Source organism: Stegodyphus dumicola, chromosome 6 (assembly GCF_044657685.1).
Source record: "Stegodyphus dumicola isolate Sdum_Otavi_A_Nest chromosome 6, ASM4465768v1".
Classification (NCBI taxonomy): Eukaryota; Metazoa; Arthropoda; class Arachnida; order Araneae; family Eresidae; genus Stegodyphus; species Stegodyphus dumicola.
In genome coordinates this window covers 228,009,836-228,032,824 of record NC_140773.1, presented here as the reverse complement: position 1 = coordinate 228,032,824, position 22,989 = coordinate 228,009,836, and the positions used below count along the sequence as shown (strand labels likewise).

Genomic DNA, 22,989 nt, shown 5'->3' with positions numbered 1-22,989 from the left:
GCGAAAATAAATAATATAATTGACAAAGCTTTACATTATAAAAATGCTAAAAATAATAATACTCGCCAGCTTTTGCCGAGACATGTGGAACAGAACAAGTTGTAGGACCCCTTATGAAAACTATTTAAGCCGGCCAGAAGATATAGAGATTAGGGAAGCCTAACTGCAATGCTGAAGGCCCCAGGTTCGAATCCCGGAGAAGGCAGGGATGTAAAATTGTCTGTCCCTTCATAGGAGGCAATAGGGACCCACCTATTAAGTGCCTCCATAACAAAGAGACCACCACATATGGCCTTAGTAGTGGCCGTTCCTGGCATAGGCAAGCGCCCACCATTGGGGGGGGATGAAAACTATTTAGACTGAAATGGAATCCTAGGAGCACGTGAATTTAACATTGAATAAATGGACATCTTGCTATTTTTTATTGAAATTGAATAAATGAAATAAAAAAATCACTAGAAATTTCTCGCGAATGATAAAAAGCTATAAAAAAAAGCCAGAGAGAGAACATCTCAGTTCAATTGTTTCGTTAGCTGCTGCTGTTATTGTTTCGAGTTTCGTGTGAGATCGGATTAGCTTTCTTTTTGCCATTGCGTTGTATTTTAATGTTTTTTGTAGTTTAAAGTATAGCTACTGGTTATATTACGTGATATGGAGATATTGTACGAATATCCCTGAGGGAAAATCCAGCGTTCTGTAGTATTTCTTTACATAAGAAAAACATTTATTAACCTTTTATCTGACTTGGGCATTCAGTCTATAACGAACCCACACAAAAATATCTATGTAATTTTTATAAATCTTCAAACTTTTCTTTGGGCTTATTTTTCTAACTTTCACAAATTTAAACAAAAGAATATTTTTTAATTTTCTGTATTACTTTTGTACACTGCCTTTCTACGAGCACGTTCTGCCGTTATATTGTCTGCCTACTAAATTTAGAGAATGATTAACGTAAGCGCAAACTCACACAACAGTATTTAATACGAGCCTGGAATCCTGAGTACTTCCTTGACAGATTAGCGGGGTTGTCATAGCTTACCCTCGATAAAGTATAATAACGATGCTTAATTTTGCGACGGTAGACAGTGCCTAATCTTCTAAAGATGATGTTGCATGCTCTTGAGTTCGTACAAGTTCTAAAACCTTCTACATCCCCACTTGGCAATACGTACATTATACCGATTTTCAGTTAATGAGTGTATGAAATACCAGGTACAAAATCGAGTATAAAGCTGTATTAAGTTACTGAAATTTGATTTCTTCTGCTTATATACGTAGTTAAATATCTATTAATGATATTTATGAATTCTTCACAAATATCATTTGCCAAATAACTTCCTCACCTTCGATTACCATATTTTTCTAAATGCAGATTCAAAATATTGTTGAGTTCTACAGGTTCCTGGATTTGGAGTAATTAATGAAAAATCAAACATAATTTATTGGCTAGTATTTCACAGGACAGTTCTGAAGACACTCGTCGAAACACTCGATAAACATGCTGAAAAATCAGCAACACAGCCTTCAGGCTATAACGGTGAAGACAGCTTCCCTGCAAAGCACTATAGCACGGCTTCCGACTAGGTCCATCGCTCTCAAGTGAGTCTCTGAACTCAAGACAATACTTAAAGGGCGATACACGAAGCAACACGTCTATGTAGAGAAATCAATGAGACTACAGCGGTTGTCCAGAGGAATGGCTCTCTATTCCCTGTCAACGATCTGCCACAGTTTCCTCTTCTGAACGTGGCAATGCAGGGTCTCCAAATGGCGTCCAATCACATACCAAATGTTTTCGATTAGTGAGAGATCAGGAGAGAACAATCGCCAGAGAAGCATCTGCATGCCTTGCAGAGCACGCTGGCTGATATGAGCATTGGGTGGTCGGTCGTTATCCTGCTGATAAAGGACACTTAGCACTTTTTGAAGGTAGGTGACTATCATCGGCTGCAGCACATCATATACGTTTCGTTAGGCCATCATAATGCCCTGAATACGAACTAGAGGTGACCTCGAGTCGTATGCAATTGGGACCTATGATGTGCTGCCGCTCAGTGGGGCGTTCCACAATTGCTGCTAGATTGGGCCTGTTTTAACATCGACGCCACTCTCGTACGCAGCGTCTATCATTGGAAAAACAGAATGATGAGTCATCTGAGACTACGAACCTACGCTATTCCGTCGTCCACATCGTTCGAGCCTGGCACCATTGCAGACGTTGGCGTCTATGACGTGGTGTCGATAGCAATCTTCTTAACGGACGCCGCAAGTGCAGGCTACTAGCCACCAATCTACAGCAAATGGTCCTAGTCCGTATGGAAACATCCAGGGTGTCTTGAACATGCTGCAGAATGGAGGTAGAAGTGGATTGCGGGTGCGCCACCACTTGTCGACGAATGCATCGATCCCCGCGTGTTGACGTCACTCTGGCCACATTTCCTTGTCCCAACCACTGTGGGCGCACCCAGGTGTGTGAGTGAGTGAGCGCCACCAAGGAAGACCACTGATCTGGCCTTAGCCTCACAGTGTGTTATCTTCCTGGCAGAAACCATCTACTCTCTGCTCCATCCTGCTCCGGGAACGCAGCCGAATAGACGGCTAAGAGCCTCATAAAGTCTACATATAACACTTAAAACCTGCATACATAACACTTAAAAATGCATACATAATACATGAAAACTAAAAATAAAACTGATAAGCATAATACATAAAACTGATCATTAAGTACTGCTATGTAGTCTAAATCCTAGCCAAGTACGAACTGACCTTCATAGTACATGCTGAGAAGGAATAAATACAGACTTGAGTACTTTAAAGTGAACATAAACAGAAAAGTACAGCACCATACTCAGTAAAACTGATATCTGATTCCAAACACTTGAATACATAATGCTGATACATAATTACAAAGAGAAACTTACCTACATTAATTCCATAGTTAGTTTTATCACCTTAGAACATGCACATAATTTATACAAAACATAATTAAGCACGTAATGCTGATCACTAGGGAAGAGATTCAAACATGCAATTGATCACATAAATACAGATATTTCTTCCCTAAAATTTGCATAAAAAGTTGAATATTTATTAAAATTAAGAAGGCAAAAATACCATACCAATAATAATATCATTCATAAACTTGAGGTGATAACATACGTTGACCTTGCCCTTCTTGAACCTATTTATCACAAACTTGTAATTTAAATACACGATTAGTAAGTGTAGGAAAAACTCATTGCTGTTGAAGATTTTACTGGCACGATCTGGTCTTGCGAGTCTTAGACCTGTACATTAATTGCAAAAGTAAACATTATAAAGAATATAGGCAGGTTGTTGCCATAGTCCTAATTATCTAAGTTAGTCTTGGGTTGAGAGGTTCGAGGTGTGTGCCCAGATTGATTTAGTTTGATTTATACATTTTATGATTCAGAGCGCTAAGCACTTGATTATTTCTATTTGGGGACACTTATCGTCGTATTAGAGAATACTTTCTCTGACAATGGCTGATTACCGCTTGCAGCTTTTTATTTGCTGTTTTGTTTGTTCTCATATTTGCCGCCCATTGTGGCCAGTAAGCTTGACTTGGCTTTCTTATATGGTACTGTGCCGTGTTTGTGCAGTGGAAGACGTAGTGGTCTGGATCCCCCACCTCTCCACATTGACATCTTTCTGTGTCACTCAGGCTGAATCTATGCAGATAGGTCAGGAATGGGCCATGACCTGTATAAAACTGTGTCTGACTACCACTATTGCAGTTTAACTCTAGCGTTGTTTTTGGGAATAACATATACGTTCTCCTTCCTGTATCTGCTGTGTCCCATCTGGCTTGCCATCTGTCTATCAGTTGTTTTAGAGTGATCTTTTTGAGATGAGACCTAGGTAATTTATCTGGCAGTTCTGTTCTTGAGACCTCCTTTGCCGCTTCTTTTGCCAGGGTGTCTGCTTCCTCATTGCCTTTAATGCCCACGTGAGCCGGAACACACGTGAGGCATGGTCTTTCTGATGGTGGAAGACTGAGGAGGATTTTTCTAATTTCTTGGACATACTGGCTTCTACTTTTGCTAGAGGCAGAATCACTGTAAATAGCAATGTGGAGAAGTCTGTTCCTCTTCACATAATTAATTGCTGCTTTAAGTGCTGCCAGCTCAGCTTAGAATACTGAGTTCCTACTGCCAAGTCTTCTTTTCCATTTATACACAGCTGTATTACCTTTTAGAACGCAGAAGGCACTGCCAGTACCCGTCTCGGTTTTTGAGCCATCTGTAAATATAGCTGTGTGGTTATCTTTTGGTGTCACATAGTGGCCTAGAATACACATTTTTAGATGTGTTTCAGCCGGATGTCCTTGAGTCACTGGCTTGTGTTTTTCAAAGTCTTCAGCAAAGTGGTGTTGTTCCCATAGAACTCCATCCTCACCTAGCCTTAACACTCTTGCAATTAACTACTCCCTTTCCGCTTGCAGGTCTAGCGGAGGAATTCCTGCTAGAACCTGCAGAGCTGTCGTTGAAGTAGTTCTGTAGCCCTTGCAGATGAGCAAGAGTTGCAGCCTTTGCATGGACAGAAGTAATCTACGCATGCTTACGTTGAGTGTATTTCCCCAAATCGCTACACCGTAGAGAACAATTCTTTCTGTTATTGCTTGGTACCACCTCTTAAGCACCCATGGTGGTGCTCCCCACTGCAGTCCTGTTGTGCGTAGCATTGTGTTTGTGAGTGCGATACATCTTTTCCTGAGTTCTTTTAAGTGGGGAATCCAAGAGAGATTATTGTTGAGGATAAATCCTAGGTATTTTATGTTTGAAGAGCATTTTATTGAGCTACCGTTGAGTCCAGGTGTGTATCAGCTGAGACTTGCCGTTCTCAGTCCGATCACCACACTCTTCGTAACATCGTTTGTCTTCTAGAACTGCCTCCGTTGACCACGGCCTGGCATTCTCTGCTATTACACGCGTAGACAAGAAAAAATTTTCTATGATGATTTCCCTAGCTGAAATACCGGCACGAAAACTTAACATTCCTTCCCTTAAATCTTCAACGTGCGCCACACAGCAGGGCATTTAATATAATTCTCATAATTTGGTGACGTGCGTCTAACCTGAAATTTGCATAATTTTCGGGTTACTCCTTCTTGGTGTTGCACTTTAAATGTCCGGTAGTGTGCATTTGGGCTTATTTGGAAATATATTTTTAATAACTACCTCAAATAGTACAGCAGGCCAAAGAGTTATACCATCACTCATGCAAGATTTAACAGTGTAAATTCTCTAGAATAACTTTCGGATTTTTGAGAGAGTTTCAAAATTTTATTTTTGGTAATTCCTTCTTTTCTATAAGCAATTGTTTAAAATTTCTGTTTATAATCATTTTCCATTGCAGATTTCCGCTGCGAAAAGAAGATATTTGAAGATCGCTGAATGGCGCACGTCCTGCATACGGCAATCTCTGCCCCTCGAGATGGCAACTTATTAGTTTCCCTATTGCTCTTTCATCATACTTCCGTCCTTTGAACTGGAAGCACATGAAGCTGTTTTCGTGCATGTCCTAGTCCAGTACAGTTCCAACATTTTTGTAGAGACATTAGCATTTTTGTTTTACAGCAGGAGAGATGAAAAATGAGCAATGCCCTCGCTGGGACCTCTCGAATACGCGTCGAGTGTCTCAGTCGTTACACCACGAAGGCATTCTAAGAAGGCCGCCTTCTTACAATGCTTTCGCCCGGGGGGGAATTTAAAGGAATTTCAAACTATAAAATTTTTATTGCATTTTTACACAATCTATCTGTGTGAACAGGGATATTAGATTATATTTCAAAAATAAATACAGAACAAATTAAAAGTGAGTCCTAATTTACGGTTACGATTGAATTTAAACTTTCTGCGTCATCACCATTTCTAACAAAGGAAAGATAGCTTAAGCAGCAACACAGGAAGAGAGGCGAGCTTCTGTCCGCAAAATGGCGTGCATTCGTTATTTATAGTAGCTGTTTCGTAATAGGCTAAAATGTTCTCGAAGGTACAGGTCTAGGAGGAGATCCTAAATTGCGGAAAATTAATTAGAGGTTGCCTGTTTGTGTAGAGCAAAGCCATTGTATTTTTTTTTATATTTTACATATATACAGTGGTGGCCAAAATTGTGAACACTTTTGGAATTTTTTATGTTTTTGAACTTTGTATGCTTATAGAAAACGTTACGCTTCACAAAATGCAAACTTGTATATATCATTTTAAAGAGAATTTATTACTAAATTCAATACAAAACACAAAATTCAATTATTTGCAATACAAAAAGAGTTAAACGATAATAGTTATCGATATACATTAGATCAGTGGTTCTTAACTTTTTTGAGCCGCGACCCAAAAAAAGTCAAAGTTTTTTCATTGCTTTATTTTAGAGCATATTTGTAAAAACCTTTAATCTTACAATGATGACTTATTTAACTTACAAATTTTTTATAATAATAAAGTTAAACAAAAGTACTTTTGATCCAAGAAAAATTTAATAAATAATCAAGTGTTTTTAATATTTTTATTGACCAAACTAAATAAATTTAGAACTTTTTAAAAATAATTGAAATTTAATCTTATAATAACATTTTATACGCTTTTAATGAGAACCTTGTGCTTGAATACATTTTGAAAGATCTGCAAACCTGGGTTGAATGCTTGTCAAGGAGCACCTTAAATCTATTTCTGGATTTAACTTGTTCCAGTGGTTGTTTTTGATTACACAGAGAGCCGAAAAATCAGCCTCACACATATATGTTGTTGAAAAGGGCAATAATACTTTTAGGGCTTCTTTAACAATTATTGGCTTTTCAATTTTTAGATTTAACCAGAAAGCACATAAAGATTGATTGTTTTTGTAAAAATTGTATCGAAGTGCTTGGTCACTTTGAATTTCTATTAATTGTTCTTGAAATTGATTAATATTAACAAATTCCTCATGCAAATCACTTACGTCAAAATCAAATGGCATTCGAACCCAATTATAATAAAAAACATGGTCTGCAGGAAAATACCGATCAAAGTCTGCTATTAGTTTTTCTAAATGATTGATAATAATTTTCTGTATTTCAAAATCTGTGATATTAATATTCTTGTCTTCAACAAGTAAATTAAGAGTCGGAAATGAAGCAAGTTTCTTTACTTCAACCTTATTTCTCCATAATTTGAGTTTATTTTTAAAACATGTAATTTTTTCAGTTAATTCAATAATAGTATGATTACGTCCTTGCATAGACGTATTTAGATTATTTATTTCAAACAAAATATCTGCCAAATAAGCAACTTGAGTAATCCACTTCAACTCGGAGAATTTAGATGCTAATGGGTGTTTCTTTTCTCTCAAAAAAAAAATTCGACTTCTGTCCGCAATGATAATACTCTTTGAACAACTTTGCCCCGGAACAGCCATCTAACTTCACAGTAATATAATAAATGTTCGTATTCTGCATCAAATTCTGAACACAGTTCGCGGAAATTTCTACAGTTAAGAGATCTTGATTTTATAAAATTGACTACCGTAATAATTTCATCCAAAACGATACTTAATTCGGGCGATAAATTTTTTGAAGCAAGATTTTGTGTATGTAAAAAACAATGAACCGATAAAATTTGTGAATTCATTTGTTTTGGTCTTGTCGAAAAACACTTTTGAGATGCTGTCATGGCAGCTGCACCGTCGGTGCAAATACTGAAACACTGATTCGAATTTAATCCTTCTTCTTTAAAAAACGAATTGACAATGAGAAATATATTTTCACCTCTAGTTTTTGTTGACAATAATTTGCAAAATAAAAAATCCTCCTGTATATCTGTTAACCCTGATACTGCACGTAAACCATTAGTTGAGCATCGTTACTTACATCTGTCGTTTCATCCAGTTCAATACTAAATAAACCAGCAATTTTTATAGCAGAAATAAGTTCATTCTTAATATCAAATGACAATCATTAATTCGTAAACGAATTGTATCATTTGATAATGGTACCTTTTGTAATTTCTTTGAAATTTCATCTCCGCACATGATACGTGCCATGTCAATGGCAGCAGGTTTTATAAGTTTTTCAGCAATATTATGGGGTTTCTTTTGTCTTGCAATATGCCAAGCCACATAAAAAGAAGCAAGTGTAGCTTGTTTGGTAGAAATTAGAAAACTATTACTACTTGGTGCATCTAAACGCTGTCTTTTTAAATCGGCTTCTTTTCTTTCGAAAAAAGTATGATCTTTTCCCTCAAAGGAAAAATTTTTATGTTTTGCATCAAAATGTCTTTTATGTTTGTTCGGTTTCATCGATTCATCACTTAGTATTTCACTGCACAAGACACATTGCGGCTTGTTCATTCCTCCATCATAAATGCAAGTAAACCCTAATTCTAAAAATGCTTCCTTGTATTCACGTTTTGCCATTTTAGGGTGATTACAATTTTACAATACACACTGCAGCTTGATCACTCCACTTTTAATAAACTGACAAAAATTGTTTCTAAAATACTTGTATTCACATTTCATGATTATTACACATTCCACTGTTATTCACAACATAATACACAGAAACGAGTTTTTGACAAAGAACTTGCAGCGGAGTGCAACTTTTTTACGTAAATATCATTAATATGCAAACAGAAATTAACAGAATACAATTTTCCATTATTACTTCTTTATTCACATGAGTTAAATCGATAATATCTGCTTCTTTATTCACATGAGTTAAATCGATAAATCAACCAACGGAAATTCCCCGGTTTCTTAAAAGTCGAAGTAAAAGTAGCTGATTGAAAGCGCTTTTAATTTTTACCAAAAGGTGTCGCCCACCAGCGGCCGAGCGGTAAAGACGCTGAACACTGGTAGTTCGGTCTGAGGTTCGAATCCCGCGAACGGGCTGGCTGCGTTTTCGTGGTTTTCCCCATGTGTAACGTGTATACGAGCCAGTTTCCCTTAGAAAGTCCTCCACGAAAGGCATCCCTCCCTTTAGGCAGATAGCCCTCGTGTGCTTTGCCATAATTAAATACACCAACACCACCAAAAGGTGTCACTACCAGAGAATGACTATGTTACCTACAACCTTATTGTGTCTGCGCGCACGTAAAGCAATGGCGTGAGTATTACCAACACCTCATAGAAGAAAGCTATAAGACAGAAATTGGATGTCACTTCTAGAAGGCTATTCGCAAAGAGCGGTAAAACCAATGCATTGTTTTAGAGAATAACTTGTATTAGAAAAAAACTCTTCTAGTAAGTGTTGGTATTACTTATTTTTGTATATTAAAAGTTTTTTTTAATTTGACTTAGCGCGACCCAAAAAATATGCTTCGCAACCCAATAAGAACTGCTGCATTAGATAGTGATGATTGCAGTGAGTTATCAGTACTTAGTAGGGTACCCTTTATTTTTTATTACAGCTTCACATCGACGTTTCATTGAGCTGATAAGAGTTTTAAGCTCTTCTTTCGTTGTTACATGATGCAAGGAAACAATTATAGCCTCAATTAGTTCCCTTTTATTTGATGGGCGCCTCATTCAGACAAGAGTTTTCAAACGGTGCCACAAATTTTCGATAGGATAGAGGTCAGGACTGTTTCCTGGCCATGACAACAATTTAATGCTCTATGTATGAAACCACTCTTTCGATATTTTGCCCGTGTGGCAAGGAGCAGAATCCTGCTGAAAAATAAACGAAGCATTGTTGGGAAAGAGATTTTTGGTTCTAGAATTGTGTCAATGTATTTTCTGGCATTCAGTGTTCCATCGATGACATGAAGGCGACCAATACCATCTGCTGACATGCATGACCAAATCATAACAATAACTGGGTTCTTCACAGTTGCTTGAATGCAGTCAGGATATAGCTCTTCTCCTATTCTACGTCTTACATATTTTCGCCCATCACTACCGAATAACGATATCTTAGTTTCATCACTCCATATAACTTGTGACCACTGATCATCTGTCCAATTAATGTGTTCCTTTGCCCACCGTAGTCTTTTTTTCGTTGCTGAAAATTAAGATAAGGCTTTTTTCGTGGAATTCTACCTCTCAGTCCAACATCTGTTAATCTTCTCCTGATTGTTCTTGAACTGACAGAAACACCAGCATCATTCAGATCACTTCTGATGGCTGCTGCTGACATTTTTCTATCTTGGAGACATAGTCTTTTTATTCTTCTGTCATCAATAGATGTGGTGCACTTTTTTCGGCCTTTTCCTTCTTTGTTTTTTATTAAATTTGTCTAGTGATATCGTAAACAAAACTTTCGAACTCCAGATGTAGTCATTGAACCACCCACCCATCTTGCAATTTCAGCATAAGAAAGACCACTTTCTCGTAACACAATAATATTACATCTCTTTCTAGGTGTCTAATCTACTCTTTTATTTGATGTCATTGCTTCTTGAATAAATATTAAACATTTTTACAAAAATTCCTACTTGTAATTGCAGTGTATAAGAAACAGGTCCTCCTTCTACAGAACAAAGCAAAATAATGAATTGTTTCAAGTGTAAACATGATGTCAGCTTCTACTGGCAGTTATTAACATTAATTGGTTCTCAGAACAAGAACAGTGATTGGCCAGGAAAACTAGACATTACAAACCACTTCATAACTGTGTTTTTTTTTATTTATATTAAAGTACATAAAACTTTTTTTTGTATTGCAAATAATTGAATTTTGTGTTTTGTATTCAATTCAGTAATAAATTCTCTTTAAAATGATATATACAAGTTTGCATTTTGCGAAACGTAACATTTTCTATAAGCGTACAAAGTTTAAAAACATAAAAATTTCCAAAAGTGTCCACAATTTTGGCCACCACTTTATATATATACAGGGTGTTTTGTAAATGTTGCAACAAATTTCTGGAGAAAGTAGGGTACATCGTAAGGATTAAGAATTGCATACGAACCCATAGCCCGGAAATGTCAGGGGTAAGTGGTAGCAGAGGTAGAAGATTGAAAAAAAAAAAAAAAAAAAGAGTGATTAATTTGAAACATTTATTGGACATGAATACAAATGATGTACCACAGCTTGAATGCTACAACAGGTGCTCGAAATTTGCACCATCAGGTGACAAACATGCCTGACACCGACAGACCATTGATTGCCGGACATGTTTAAACACACCGGAAGTCTCTGACTGTAGCAGTTGTGCAGGCGAGTCTTGCCACGATATCCATCTCATACACAATAGGATTGTGATACAGAAAACTTTTGATGGCTCTTTCCACAAAAAAAAAATCAAGGCTCAATAATTCTGGAGAGCGTGGGAGGCCAGAGAACCTGTCCAACATGACCAGTCCATCGATGCACGAATGATGTGTTCAAATGGCTATGAACATCCAGTCAAAAATTAGCAAGTGCCCCATCATGTTGCACTTCACATTTAGTGGAACATTGTTAAGCAAGTCAGGAAGTATCTACTCCAGAAATATCAGATAATTCATGACATTCAAGCTTGATAGTAAGAGGTATGGCCTGACTAAGAAGTCGGCAATCAAACCTGCCAACACATTAACTTTGAAGCGCTCTTGTACCGCACCGTGAGGGGGTTTATTTGAGTGCACAAATGCTGATTGAATACGCCATCCCTATTGAATGTGGCCTCATTCGTGAACAACACATAAGCTGGGAAATTAACATCACGGGCATTTTCTTGCAGAAACCACTGTGAGAAATGCACTTGTTCACGATGATCATAGGGCAGAAATGACAGTGACTCCCCTATGACAGTCAGATGAAAGGTGCGGAAGGAATCGACGTTCAAGACAAGCTGGACATGATATAAGATATTCTTAATTGAGAAGCATGACATTGTTGGTTTTGGATTACTCTTCACGATATCCAACACACTTTCTTACCTAACGAGCGAGCGTGTCGACTGCGGTCTGCCCTCACTTATCCTGCCACTCCTTAGTGACCCGTAGTTGCACAAATTTTAATGCACACATGCAAACATACTGTGGTGTGGTTAATGTCTGTCGGGAAGCTTTCTGGATAAATGCGTGCAGCAGCTCACCCATTACCATTATTCTCAGCTATTCCATACACTAAGTGCATATCTGCAAGCTCCCCATTCATATAGCGTTCCAAGCTCTTCGTATTATGCCTGCCGCTCGAATGAGGCAATCCTCACTTTCCACTATCACTCTGCTGTACAGCTGCCCTGGCAGTGCACAATGACGTTTTTGGGCATGGGTTCCTATGCAATTCTTAATCATTATGATATGGCCTAATTCCCTCAGAAGTTTGTCGCAACATTTATGGTGCACCCCAAATTTAATATTTCTATTGAAAAATAAGCATTATAAAATGTAGTCGCAGTATTAAAGCTTTTCAATTTTTGTTTAGATGGTACACGCTAGCTAAAAGGTTGAACCTTTGAATATCTGACTGTTTACAAGACTATCACCATACTTTTACAAAATTCGCTGTGTGTACAATGCAACTTCATAACATCATGTGCACAGAGCAATGAATATTTCTTAGCAAAACTCATGAAATTCACAATTTTTTTGCCAGCCTTTTTCCATATTGTCTTGCTCTGTTTATCGTTTTCATCATCTTCCCTTTACTCCTCATCTTCCCTATTTTCCAATACATATCCAGTTACTTTTTCACCATCTTGAGAGAGAGACAAACAATATTGTCTACATGTATCCAAGCCTCCACCTCTATACTAACATTAATCTTCTCCAAATATGTAAATAATTCCAAGATGTCTGACAATGGAGTCAAACCTTGTTCAAAACCAAGAAAATATTCATCAGTCGATTCATCATCGATGAACATGAGTAATTTACACTTGCAGAAATTCAAATTAATGTTTGTTGGACTTTTCCGGACAAGAGACAGAGTAAATAATACTTTCTTTTGATGGACATTGTTTTTTAAAGTCACGTCACATCCATCAAAATTCACACAGTTCATCTTTATATTCTGGAAAACGCACTGGTTTGATAAGGCTTTATGACATTTGGAGGCAGAAACTTAACACATTAATTTTTACAACAAATTTTTTCCATATTAATGTCTCCAAATTAAGAGCCCATTACATATTTTCATCTAATAATCCTAAATTTTTAGATTCAAACTTAGACCTACAAAAGTGCCAATATCTTTATATTGCCAGTTACCAAAGAATTGCATAGCAACCCATGAATGTCACTGTACACCGCTAAGTGGTGGTCTGCATGAGATTCCTAGAGGGAAAAGTGAGGATTTCCTCATTTGAACAAGCACACGAATGGTGAGCTTGCAGACACACATTTAGTGCCTGGAATAGCTGACAGCAATAAATAAGCTGATGAACAAATTTATCAAGAACGCTTCCCAGAGACATCAACTACACTGCAGTGTGTTTGCATCTGTGCAAGTACTTGTCATTAAGAAGCAGCAAGAAGTGAGGGCAGGCTAAGAAGCAGCAGGACTAGCGAGAGCATACCATGATCAATGCATTTAGTCATTATGGAAGAAAATGTGTTTTATGGATGCCATGGAAACTAATGTCAGTACCAGCACACATGCCATTGCCTACCCTTAAGAGTGTCTCGTTGCAGGGTATTGAGTATTTGGAATGGCAAGTGCTTACCTGCCTTTCATCTCCAAAGGGTACAATTATTATTTTCCGATGATCATCCTGCATGTGTGCATTTCGCACGGTGTCTGAAACAAAGTGTTAATGATGTGAATTTTCCAGCTTATGTGTTGTTCACTAATGAGGCCATATTTAATAGGGATAGCACATTCAATCAGCACAATGCACATTTGTGGGCTCAAGAGAACCCTCATGGTGTGCAGCACAATGCGGCACATCACTTTGCAGTAAATGTTTGAGCAGGTTTTTTTTTAGCGCTTAGTCAGGCTATAACAATTACAATCATACAGAACCACCAAAAATTACTGGATCTTTCTGGAGCAGTTTGTTCCTGGTTTATTTGACTATATTTCAGAAAATGTAGCAAACATAAGGTGGAACATGTTGTTCCAACATGATGGGGAACCTGCTCATTTTGGACTGGCTGTTTGTAAGCATATGAACATATCATTCCCAAATCGATGGATTTGGCATGGTGGACCAACCAGTTCCCTAGTCCCCCACACTCACCTGATTTATTGAATTTTGATTTCTTGCAATGGGGTGCTCTCAGAGTTCCTGAGTATCATGATCCTACGGAGTCTGAAACGGATCTTGTGGCTAGCCTCATCTGCACTGCTGCTGGAATTAAAAAAAAAAAAAAAAAAAAAAAAAAAAAAACCTCTGGGTGTGTGTTCAATTGCGTCCAGCATTTAATATTCTGTCAGTGTCAGGTATGCTTAGTGTCTGTTGTAACATAAGAGCTGTATTCATCTGGTACACTATTTGTACTCATGATATCAATACATGTTCCAAATTAATTACCCTCTTGTCTCCTTTCCAATCTTCGACTTCTGCTACCACTTAGCCTGGCATTTCTGGTCATGGGTTGCTATGCAATATAATGTGAATTACTGCACCTAAAATTATCATTATACTAAAAGTTTGTCACTTCATTTTTGAGACACCTTGTATACATCACTTACACAATATATTTATGCATACCTTTTATGTTGTTTAGGAATTTCTAAATCAATTGTTGAAAAAACTACGGAAATATATGCAAAAGGGAGAAGTATTCAAGTAACTGTGATACTTCATTTGCTCATATTTCACATTAGTTTTACTCCAAAATAAATATAAAGAGCATTTGGCATCATTCTAAGAAATTTACTGACACTTTTAGTATCATTATTTGTACAGTGTTTTGCACATCTCTCAGAATTTTTGACATTTTTTAAAGGAAGCAAATACCAAGATGAATAAAGAGACAAAATACAACACGGGTCTGCACTTCCAAATGATTTTCATCAAATGCAATGAGAAAATGTGAGAACTGATAGGCCAATTTTAAGAACTGAAGAAAGTGAAATAATTAAAAGAATTAGAACTGAGTGTATATAAAAGAACATTTAATTATTTTTGGAATATCTCTGTATTTTCTCACAGAGTTAAAAAACACATGTATGTATGTATGTATAAAGGAAGGAACTAGGAAAAATATCTTCAGTTCTTACTTAATAAGGAGGCACTCAACATCTTTATAATACAAGAAAAACTTCTACGTAGATGAGACTGATTTTATAAAGATGCAGTGATTCAAAGTACTACGTTCCCCAAAACAAACAGGCATAGTCAAAAACATCAATCAATACACTTTTACTTCCAGTGGAATAACTTCTGATGGATTTGAGAAATGTCTTATTTCATACTAATAACTCTAAGAAACACAATTGCATTAAGGAAATAACATATTTACAAAGAAAACTATAAAACCCGGATGAGAACAACTCTGTGTTTCTATCTAAATCCACAAAAGTTCATTTCAGATAATAAGGAATGTTGATTTTTTTGGAATTCTAGTGCATTAATAAGTATTTTACTGAATATTGAGTTTTAAATACAAAATGTTAATCATGATTAAACAAATGGCTTTTATAAAGACTAAATTTTTTTCTAAGTAAAAAAAACATTAAAATAGTAAAAAAACATTAAAATAAAACTCTGAAGACTTTCTAATAAAAGAAATATAGAGAAAAACAAATATTATTTATGTAAATGTAAAATATATTCTTCGAACTTCATTAATAACAAGGCAAAATGAAAATAAGCTTTATTTACACATTTCCAATTATTCATCTTCTTTTACTATATGTTTAACACGTTCACTCACATAAGGTACAGTACCAGGTTTGCCATGTGCTCTACGATTAGCCTCCCTGTGAGAAAAAAGTAACCATATAAGTTTCCAGATATTCAGGTAAAAGTTCAACAATTTAATAATTTGACATAAAACTTTTAAAAGATAGCATAAAGCAGTTTTTAAGACTTCATATGATACATATAAGAATTATTTTTCATCACAACTTTAAAAGTGATTTCACATATAGCAAGAAGACAAAAGTTCCTTTCTACAGATTAAAAAGAATGATAAGAAATATAAATTAAATGCATACAAAATACTCTACTGAAAATAGTTTTTTTAATATATATAAATATTTAATATATATAATATATATAAATTAAAAATAAATTTTTAATATATTTAATATATATATACTGAAAATAGTTTTTTTTAATATATATATTTTTAATATATAAAAATATATATTTAATATATATAATAGTTTTTTTAATATATATATTTTAATATATATAAATATGAGAGAAATATTGATTGATATTAAAATATTCATTGCAATTTACATGTGTAGATGGTATGCAAGACATGTTCAACTCATCTCTTTGGTGTATAACATCGTCAAGGTCTCATGTTTATGATAATTTTACAAAACTAAATCTATGTCAATTCCTTAAAGAAAACCATGATTCTAGTAGTAGCAATGTATGTGCTGATATCCTCATAAGAACTATTCAGGGGATTAATAGAAAGCCTATTAAAGCCAGACTGAGCTACTTTGAAAACTTCTAGCTCCTGGGATATCAAACGGAAGTCAAAACAGGTATACAGAAAATTCAGAATTCTTTCAGAGTTATTCTCCATCCTGAAAACATTCTGGATATCAATGGGACATCAACGAAAAGTCTGGATTTCTTGCATAAATATTTTGAATTCCATGTGATATTCCATCAGTAATCAGTTATTTCCACAGTGGTTCAATATGATCATTGCAAAGTCAAACATTCAACCCTTCAATTCTCTGAAGATATCTGAAGAAAATTTACCAGCAGCAACCAAAAAGGAAAAGCAATGCAACTTTAAGCAGCCATCACAACTTTAATCTAGGGAATGACATAAGAGTGGTGCTGTAACATTAGTATAAATCTGAAGATCCTTGAAGAAGTTCTGTCCCTTACAAATTATGTTACTACTTGGCCAGCCACTGCTTATGATACCCTGTTGCCTAAGATAACATTTAGTGATTCTCTGCAGCATTTCCAATCAAAATGTCAGTCTCATCCAGAAAATTATTTTAGTGCTAATGTTATTATATGTGTTGGGAGCCATTACAATAGCCTTCTAAACAAACATTTCCAGAAAATGTCTGCATAATATCACAACCTTACTTTAACTTGCTTTTTTTACTGTTAATTTTTGTTTTCTTTGGCTTCAAGTAAAGGGCTTTATTTTCTTACACATTTATAAAATCTTAACACTGTAAACAATGTAGACTTATTTAACTTTGGGTTCTATAAAATCTGTGCAAAATAACTTAAATATCAAATTTTTAGAAAATTTCTAATTACCGTAATTTCCGGAAGAAAGGCCGCATCAGCTTAAACACCGCACTCGAGAAAAATGGCGGGAAAAAAATTAAAATTACACAGAAACGCCGCAATAGATTAAATTGCGCGTGACACCGCCGTGGGCCGTATAGATGCAAAAACTCAACCTAAGTCCTGATATATGACATACCAGTTAAGAAAAAGGCATGAAATGAAACCATAACTCAAAAATAAATTAAAGGTAAGAAATGTATAGCTTCTGTGCCGTTTAGAGACATTTTCAAAAATTTTCCGCTCCCTAATTAAAAATTATCCAACAAGTACTTGTACCCTAACTGATGGGATCTGTATTTGGAAGAATGCCAAGAAAAATCCATTCATGCTGAAGGAGAAATACGTCAGAGTTTGTTATTGCGAGGCAGGTGGAGTCGTGTCCGCCTTTGAAAAAAATTGCAGAAAAGGCAGGGGTGGAAAGAGGATGGGTCCTGGAAGATTCATCGAATGGCAGAATGGCAGAGGAGAGAGACTATTGAAACTGATGAGAATGTTGATTTGAAAGGGGGAAGAATGTTATTGTTCTGAGATCTCGTTTAGGGTGAATAAGTCATGTAGGTCCGTTCAAGGGAAAGAACATAAACAAAATAATGTTTGCAAAAAGCATCTGAGTGGTCTTTTGTGTGGGAACAGCACCAATCTATGCACAATGACAAGGCCATCCAAACTATGTACAATGACCATCATAGGAAGTATTTTATTTTTAGTGCACCTAAATGCCGCACCCGCTGAAAATTTAAGTTTTAAACACGTAAACGCCGCGGCGTTTCTTCCGGAAATTACGGTAAATTAAACTTTCATAATTAAGAAGTGTACATTATTTAGGAGCAATTTTATTCAAAAGGTATACTTTAATCTAAAAAATAAAATTCATTATTATTCATAAAACAATATTCAAGATGTAGCATTAATTTTTAAATAAAAAATATCAAACTGAATCCACTACTTACTTTCTTTTCTTGGATTCTCGAATGGTTCGATGTTCTTTAGCAGCATTGTAAATGTGCTTTGGAACATGCCTGTGCCTGGCTATTCTCTGAATTTGAGGATGCTGTGCAAACTTCTCTTTCAGTTTCTCAGAATGATTAAGTGCCATCCGCTCTCTATAGGACAGCTAATTTGAAAATGGGAAAATATTAAAAAAAAGAAAAAATTATGTGAAAAATATAATTACATGCAAACAAGTATCAATACTGATTTCAATCTTTGATTCTTTTTTCCTACTCAAATTAATATAAGTTGAAAAATATTAAATCAGATTTCAATTAAATCGTGCCACAGATTATTATTAAGAACTTATTTACTTTTCTACATATTATCTGAGACACTTGAGTTGAAGACATTTGCTCATATTCACAAAAATTCTGCTACTTTCCTCCCACAAAATATATTTCATTATTTTCTATAGAAAAGCCGCTCTAATTTTAAAGGGAGCATATTTCTACAGATAACCTACTGCAATAGCAGCATCAATTTTACTTTTAACATTTTATTTTAAGGCACTTCTATAGCTAAACTCTGCACATTTGTACAGACATAAAATTTACTTACAGCGCCTAATTTTTCTGAGGCTTTAGCTTTCCACATTCTAATGTTCATTTCATCAGAACCAGTAAGGATATATTTGTTATCCAGAGTCCACAGAACAGAAGTCAGCCTCTGCATTCTTTTAGTATGATAAACATCCCTAAAAGAACAAGATTACAGTATTTTCAATTTAAATTTTTTGGCAAATAAATACAAAATTAAAATAAAAATTATTTCTTATCTCTGTTACTTAATGAAAGAATGAGACTAACAGAGCTAAGAATATTGTTTCTTTGATAGAAATGCTTTCCTTAGGAAAGATAATTAATAAATATTTTTCAGCCACACAAATTTTATCTAAATTTTCTTACTTAAAAATAATATGCAATTATTTTATTTTACACATTACTAAATAATACCTATTGAGTTACCATACATTGTCGTCACTCAAGGCACTGATGTCACTGAATTTTAAAACAGTGAAACACTGGCATTGGTTGTGTTTAGGTTCAGTTTACATGTAGCTATTCAGCTATGAGCTCCCTTAGAGTTCCCGACGAGAAATTGGAATTTGGAATGAGAATTTTCTACTGATACCACTCTTTTTGCCTCAAAATGCTTTTCAACACTCTCTGATATCTACCTGATAGATGATGTGGTCAACTAGGTTGCAGTTGTACAACTACAGTCACACTGAATTTCCATTTTTAAGTTCGGCCATCGTTTATGGCAGAACTAAGAATATGTAACACTGCAGAAACTCTAAAAACATATTTTCCATAACAATGACAACTGATGATTTCCACATGCCCAAAATAATTTAGTTCATGCTGTCTTTGCTTTTTTTTGGGGGGGGGAGGGGAGCTAGTTAACAATTGTCGTGAACTTGCGCATATCTCTTTTAATACGTGCCTGAACTTATAATGCAATCTATAATAGAATCCATTACTTCCTGGAGATGTTCAGATACTTTTGATCACAGAGTACAATGTTTCTAAACCACCGGTCCACAAACACTATTGACCGATCCTTCAAACAAATCGGGTTGAGAAACACTGCCACAATATATATTCTACCAAGCAGCACAGAATTGCCTTTGGATTATAAGAAAGTTATGAGGTAAAGATGTCAAATAGATAGCATGTTCATTGCTACAAGGACCAATAATAAGCTTTTAACCTTATTGTTCTTGATCATCAACAGCCATCAAGTAATGAAAATATATTAAGATACATAAAGTATATTGTTTATATTTGCAATATTTTATGCCATTAATAATGTTACAAATTTTGTATACATGTAATTAATTTCAGTGAAATTATATGAGAAACTGTAGTATATTTGGTAAAATGTAACAAGAAATGCTTGAGAGAAAAGCAATGGATGCAATGGTCATATACGACCACTACATATAAATACTAATAGGATATAAATACGACCATTGGATTTCAGTCTTACAGATTTCTTTGCTCCTGATGAAAAGAGATTTGTACCCGTTTGCCCTCAAAATCGATAGAGTTCTTCACTAAATCTACACCAAATACAAGGTTGCCGCTAAGAAAATGTAATATATTTGGTTACAGATAATGGGTGGGACAGCAATTAACATTTCTTTAAATTCATGCATCTGAATTAAATTTTCACAACCTTATTTTGGGTTGTGACTTACAGTTTAAGAAATACTGTTGAAATGATATCACATTACCCAAATTGTCATAGTATGAAACTTATTTTTTTCTTAAACTAGAATTATGAACATATAACTAAATTTCTAAGCAATATTTTCTCAGGCAAGCTTTTAAAACAATCTACATAGCTATTTTGCAGCTTATACCAATAACGAAAATGCGTATGTCTAAAAAAAATATAATGGTATTCAAGCTAATATTTCATATACTCAGCTTTTCATTTAATAGAATTACTCTCAACTAAAGTCTTAAAAAAAGCCCAAAGAAATAAATAACATTAAAAAGACATCAGAATAAATGCAGTACAGAGAATACATTTAAAAAATTTTTTTTAATTACCTGCTTCGACCAGAATTTACAGGAAATATTCTGACACTTTTATCATAACTGCCTGAAACAAATTCTTTTCCTGTTGGTGAATAATCAACATCTAGGACTAAAACAGAAAGGGAATAGTTAATTTTTCTTTTAATTTACATGTACAAATATTTATAAATTATTTATTTTAAGAAATTTCTGTCAGTATATTTTTGTCATTCAAAATATTCTAAACTTTGAATTTTTTTTTCATAATTATGTAATGAGATAACTAAATAATGCAAATGGATAGAAAAATATACCTTTTTTGAAAACTTATTACAAATAGCTGTTAATTTTTTTTTTTTTTTCAACATAACATACTCCTCTTGCCTATCTATACAGCACTGCACATGTTCTCCATTGTTCAAAGTAATGCTGAGGATCTTCAAATGCCACACACTTCAGCAAGTTTGTCGTTTTTGCCTTGACCTCTTCCACAGATTGAAAATGAGTTCTCTTCAGTGCATTTTTCACTTCTGGGAACAGGAAGATGATACGTGAAGCGAGGTCTGTAAAATATGGTAGACTGTAGATATGAATTGGTAGATGTTTGAGCACAGTAATTCGCTTGTCTAATAAGATGTATTTCACTGTCCTGGTGCAGCACTGGGAGGTATATTTTAAAGCACATGTATAGATTTTATGTCACACTTTTCATCTGACTCTTCTTTGTCTCTGCCACTGCTTTCCAATCTATTTTTGTTACAGCTCACATTTGTTACAACTACAGTTCAAATAGAAGATTTTATGCCATCTCTAGTGTCTTCAATACTCAAGTTTTCATAGAATTCGATATATTTTTGCACTTGGGCATTACCACTGATTTTGAAAAGTTCAAAAAATTCATCTTCATCAGTAACATTTTCATTGAGGGCATGAAACTAGATTTTCAAGGATGAACACAATTTTGTGATATGGATTTAACAGCCTTTGTTATTCATTGAATGGCATTCAATATATTGACACATTTTCTATGCTGACTGCCGTTTCCACAAGCAACTTGACAAAGAACATGCCACAAAAACAGTTTTCTGTGATGAACCTTGAAGTTTCTAATTATACTTTGGTCCAAAGGCTGTAATACTGACGTTGCATTAGATGACAGAAAAACTTAATTTTACTGATTTTAGTTTTACATTTGGCAGATGGGCTGGTGAACTATCAAGAAATAGCAGAATCTTCCTATTGTTTAAATACTGTGTCATCAAGATCACTCATTCTGAAAATCATTCATGACTTTTTATTCTGATTATTGGATTGATGTGTTTGAAACATCTTAGTTTTTTGGCCTTTCCAATTACAAGTGGCTGCTCAAACTTTTCATCCATGTAACAACAAAGTAGCACAGTGAGATGTTCCTTGGAGATTTTACCACCATAGCAATTTTCTCCTTTGGAGCAGAGAGTTTAATTAGGCAAAATTCAATAAAGTAATCCAGTCTCATCTGCACTGTAGATGCTTTTATCCTCATACCCTTCACAAATTTCATTTAGCTTTTCTATGCAGTCTGTTATATGCTGCATATATTGAACTTTCTTTACCACAAATAATTTTAAAAGTAACATTATGTCTTTGCTTAAATTTGTCTAACCAGCCATTTGATGCTTTGGAGTTCTCTAGTCCCAGACTTCTCAAAACTTCTTTTGTCTTATCTTGAAATAATACTCTTCCTTCAGGAATACTGTTTGCTCTTACAGAACAAAACCAATTAAAGACTACTGCATTTATTTCACATATTCCAGTTTTTCTAAATTTTATAATCTTGGAATGTTCATTTGAATTAGTAATCCATAATATTTTTATTTATTCTGTAGATAACATAAAAATAATATAAAAGTACAATACTACTCTTCTTTTGCTCCCCAATTGTAGAATTGTAGTGACCACATTGTCAGATCCCTGGCCTTGAAAGGTGGCCTAGTCATCTCCCTACCTTTTCTTTCCCTCGGTCTCTGACTTACAACTTGCTTAGACTGTTCCCCCCCCCCCAACTAAGAACTGTAGCAAGAATAACTGGATTTTGAATTTTATGAATAGTAAATATTCTTTTGATTGCACCACAACTTGCTTTTTCATAATGTATTTTTCCTCTTTTCC

The 22,989-nt window shown here is 35.1% G+C and overlaps 1 protein-coding gene across 1 annotated transcript in view; it reads right to left on the bottom strand.

Moving 5' to 3' along the window:
- Positions 1–15,664: 15,664 nt before the first annotated feature.
- LOC118185913 (DDB1- and CUL4-associated factor 13) overlaps positions 15,665–22,989 on the bottom strand; it is a 60,924-nt gene continuing 53,599 nt past the window's right edge. Inside the window, exons 10-13 of the mRNA XM_035355880.2 lie at positions 20,872–20,968; positions 18,869–19,004; positions 18,268–18,431; positions 15,665–15,795 (exon numbers count right to left, since the gene is read on the bottom strand). Coding sequence (XP_035211771.1) covers positions 15,708–15,795; positions 18,268–18,431; positions 18,869–19,004; positions 20,872–20,968 — 485 coding nt within the window. The 3' untranslated portion in view covers positions 15,665–15,707. The remainder of the gene's footprint in view (positions 15,796–18,267; positions 18,432–18,868; positions 19,005–20,871; positions 20,969–22,989) is intronic.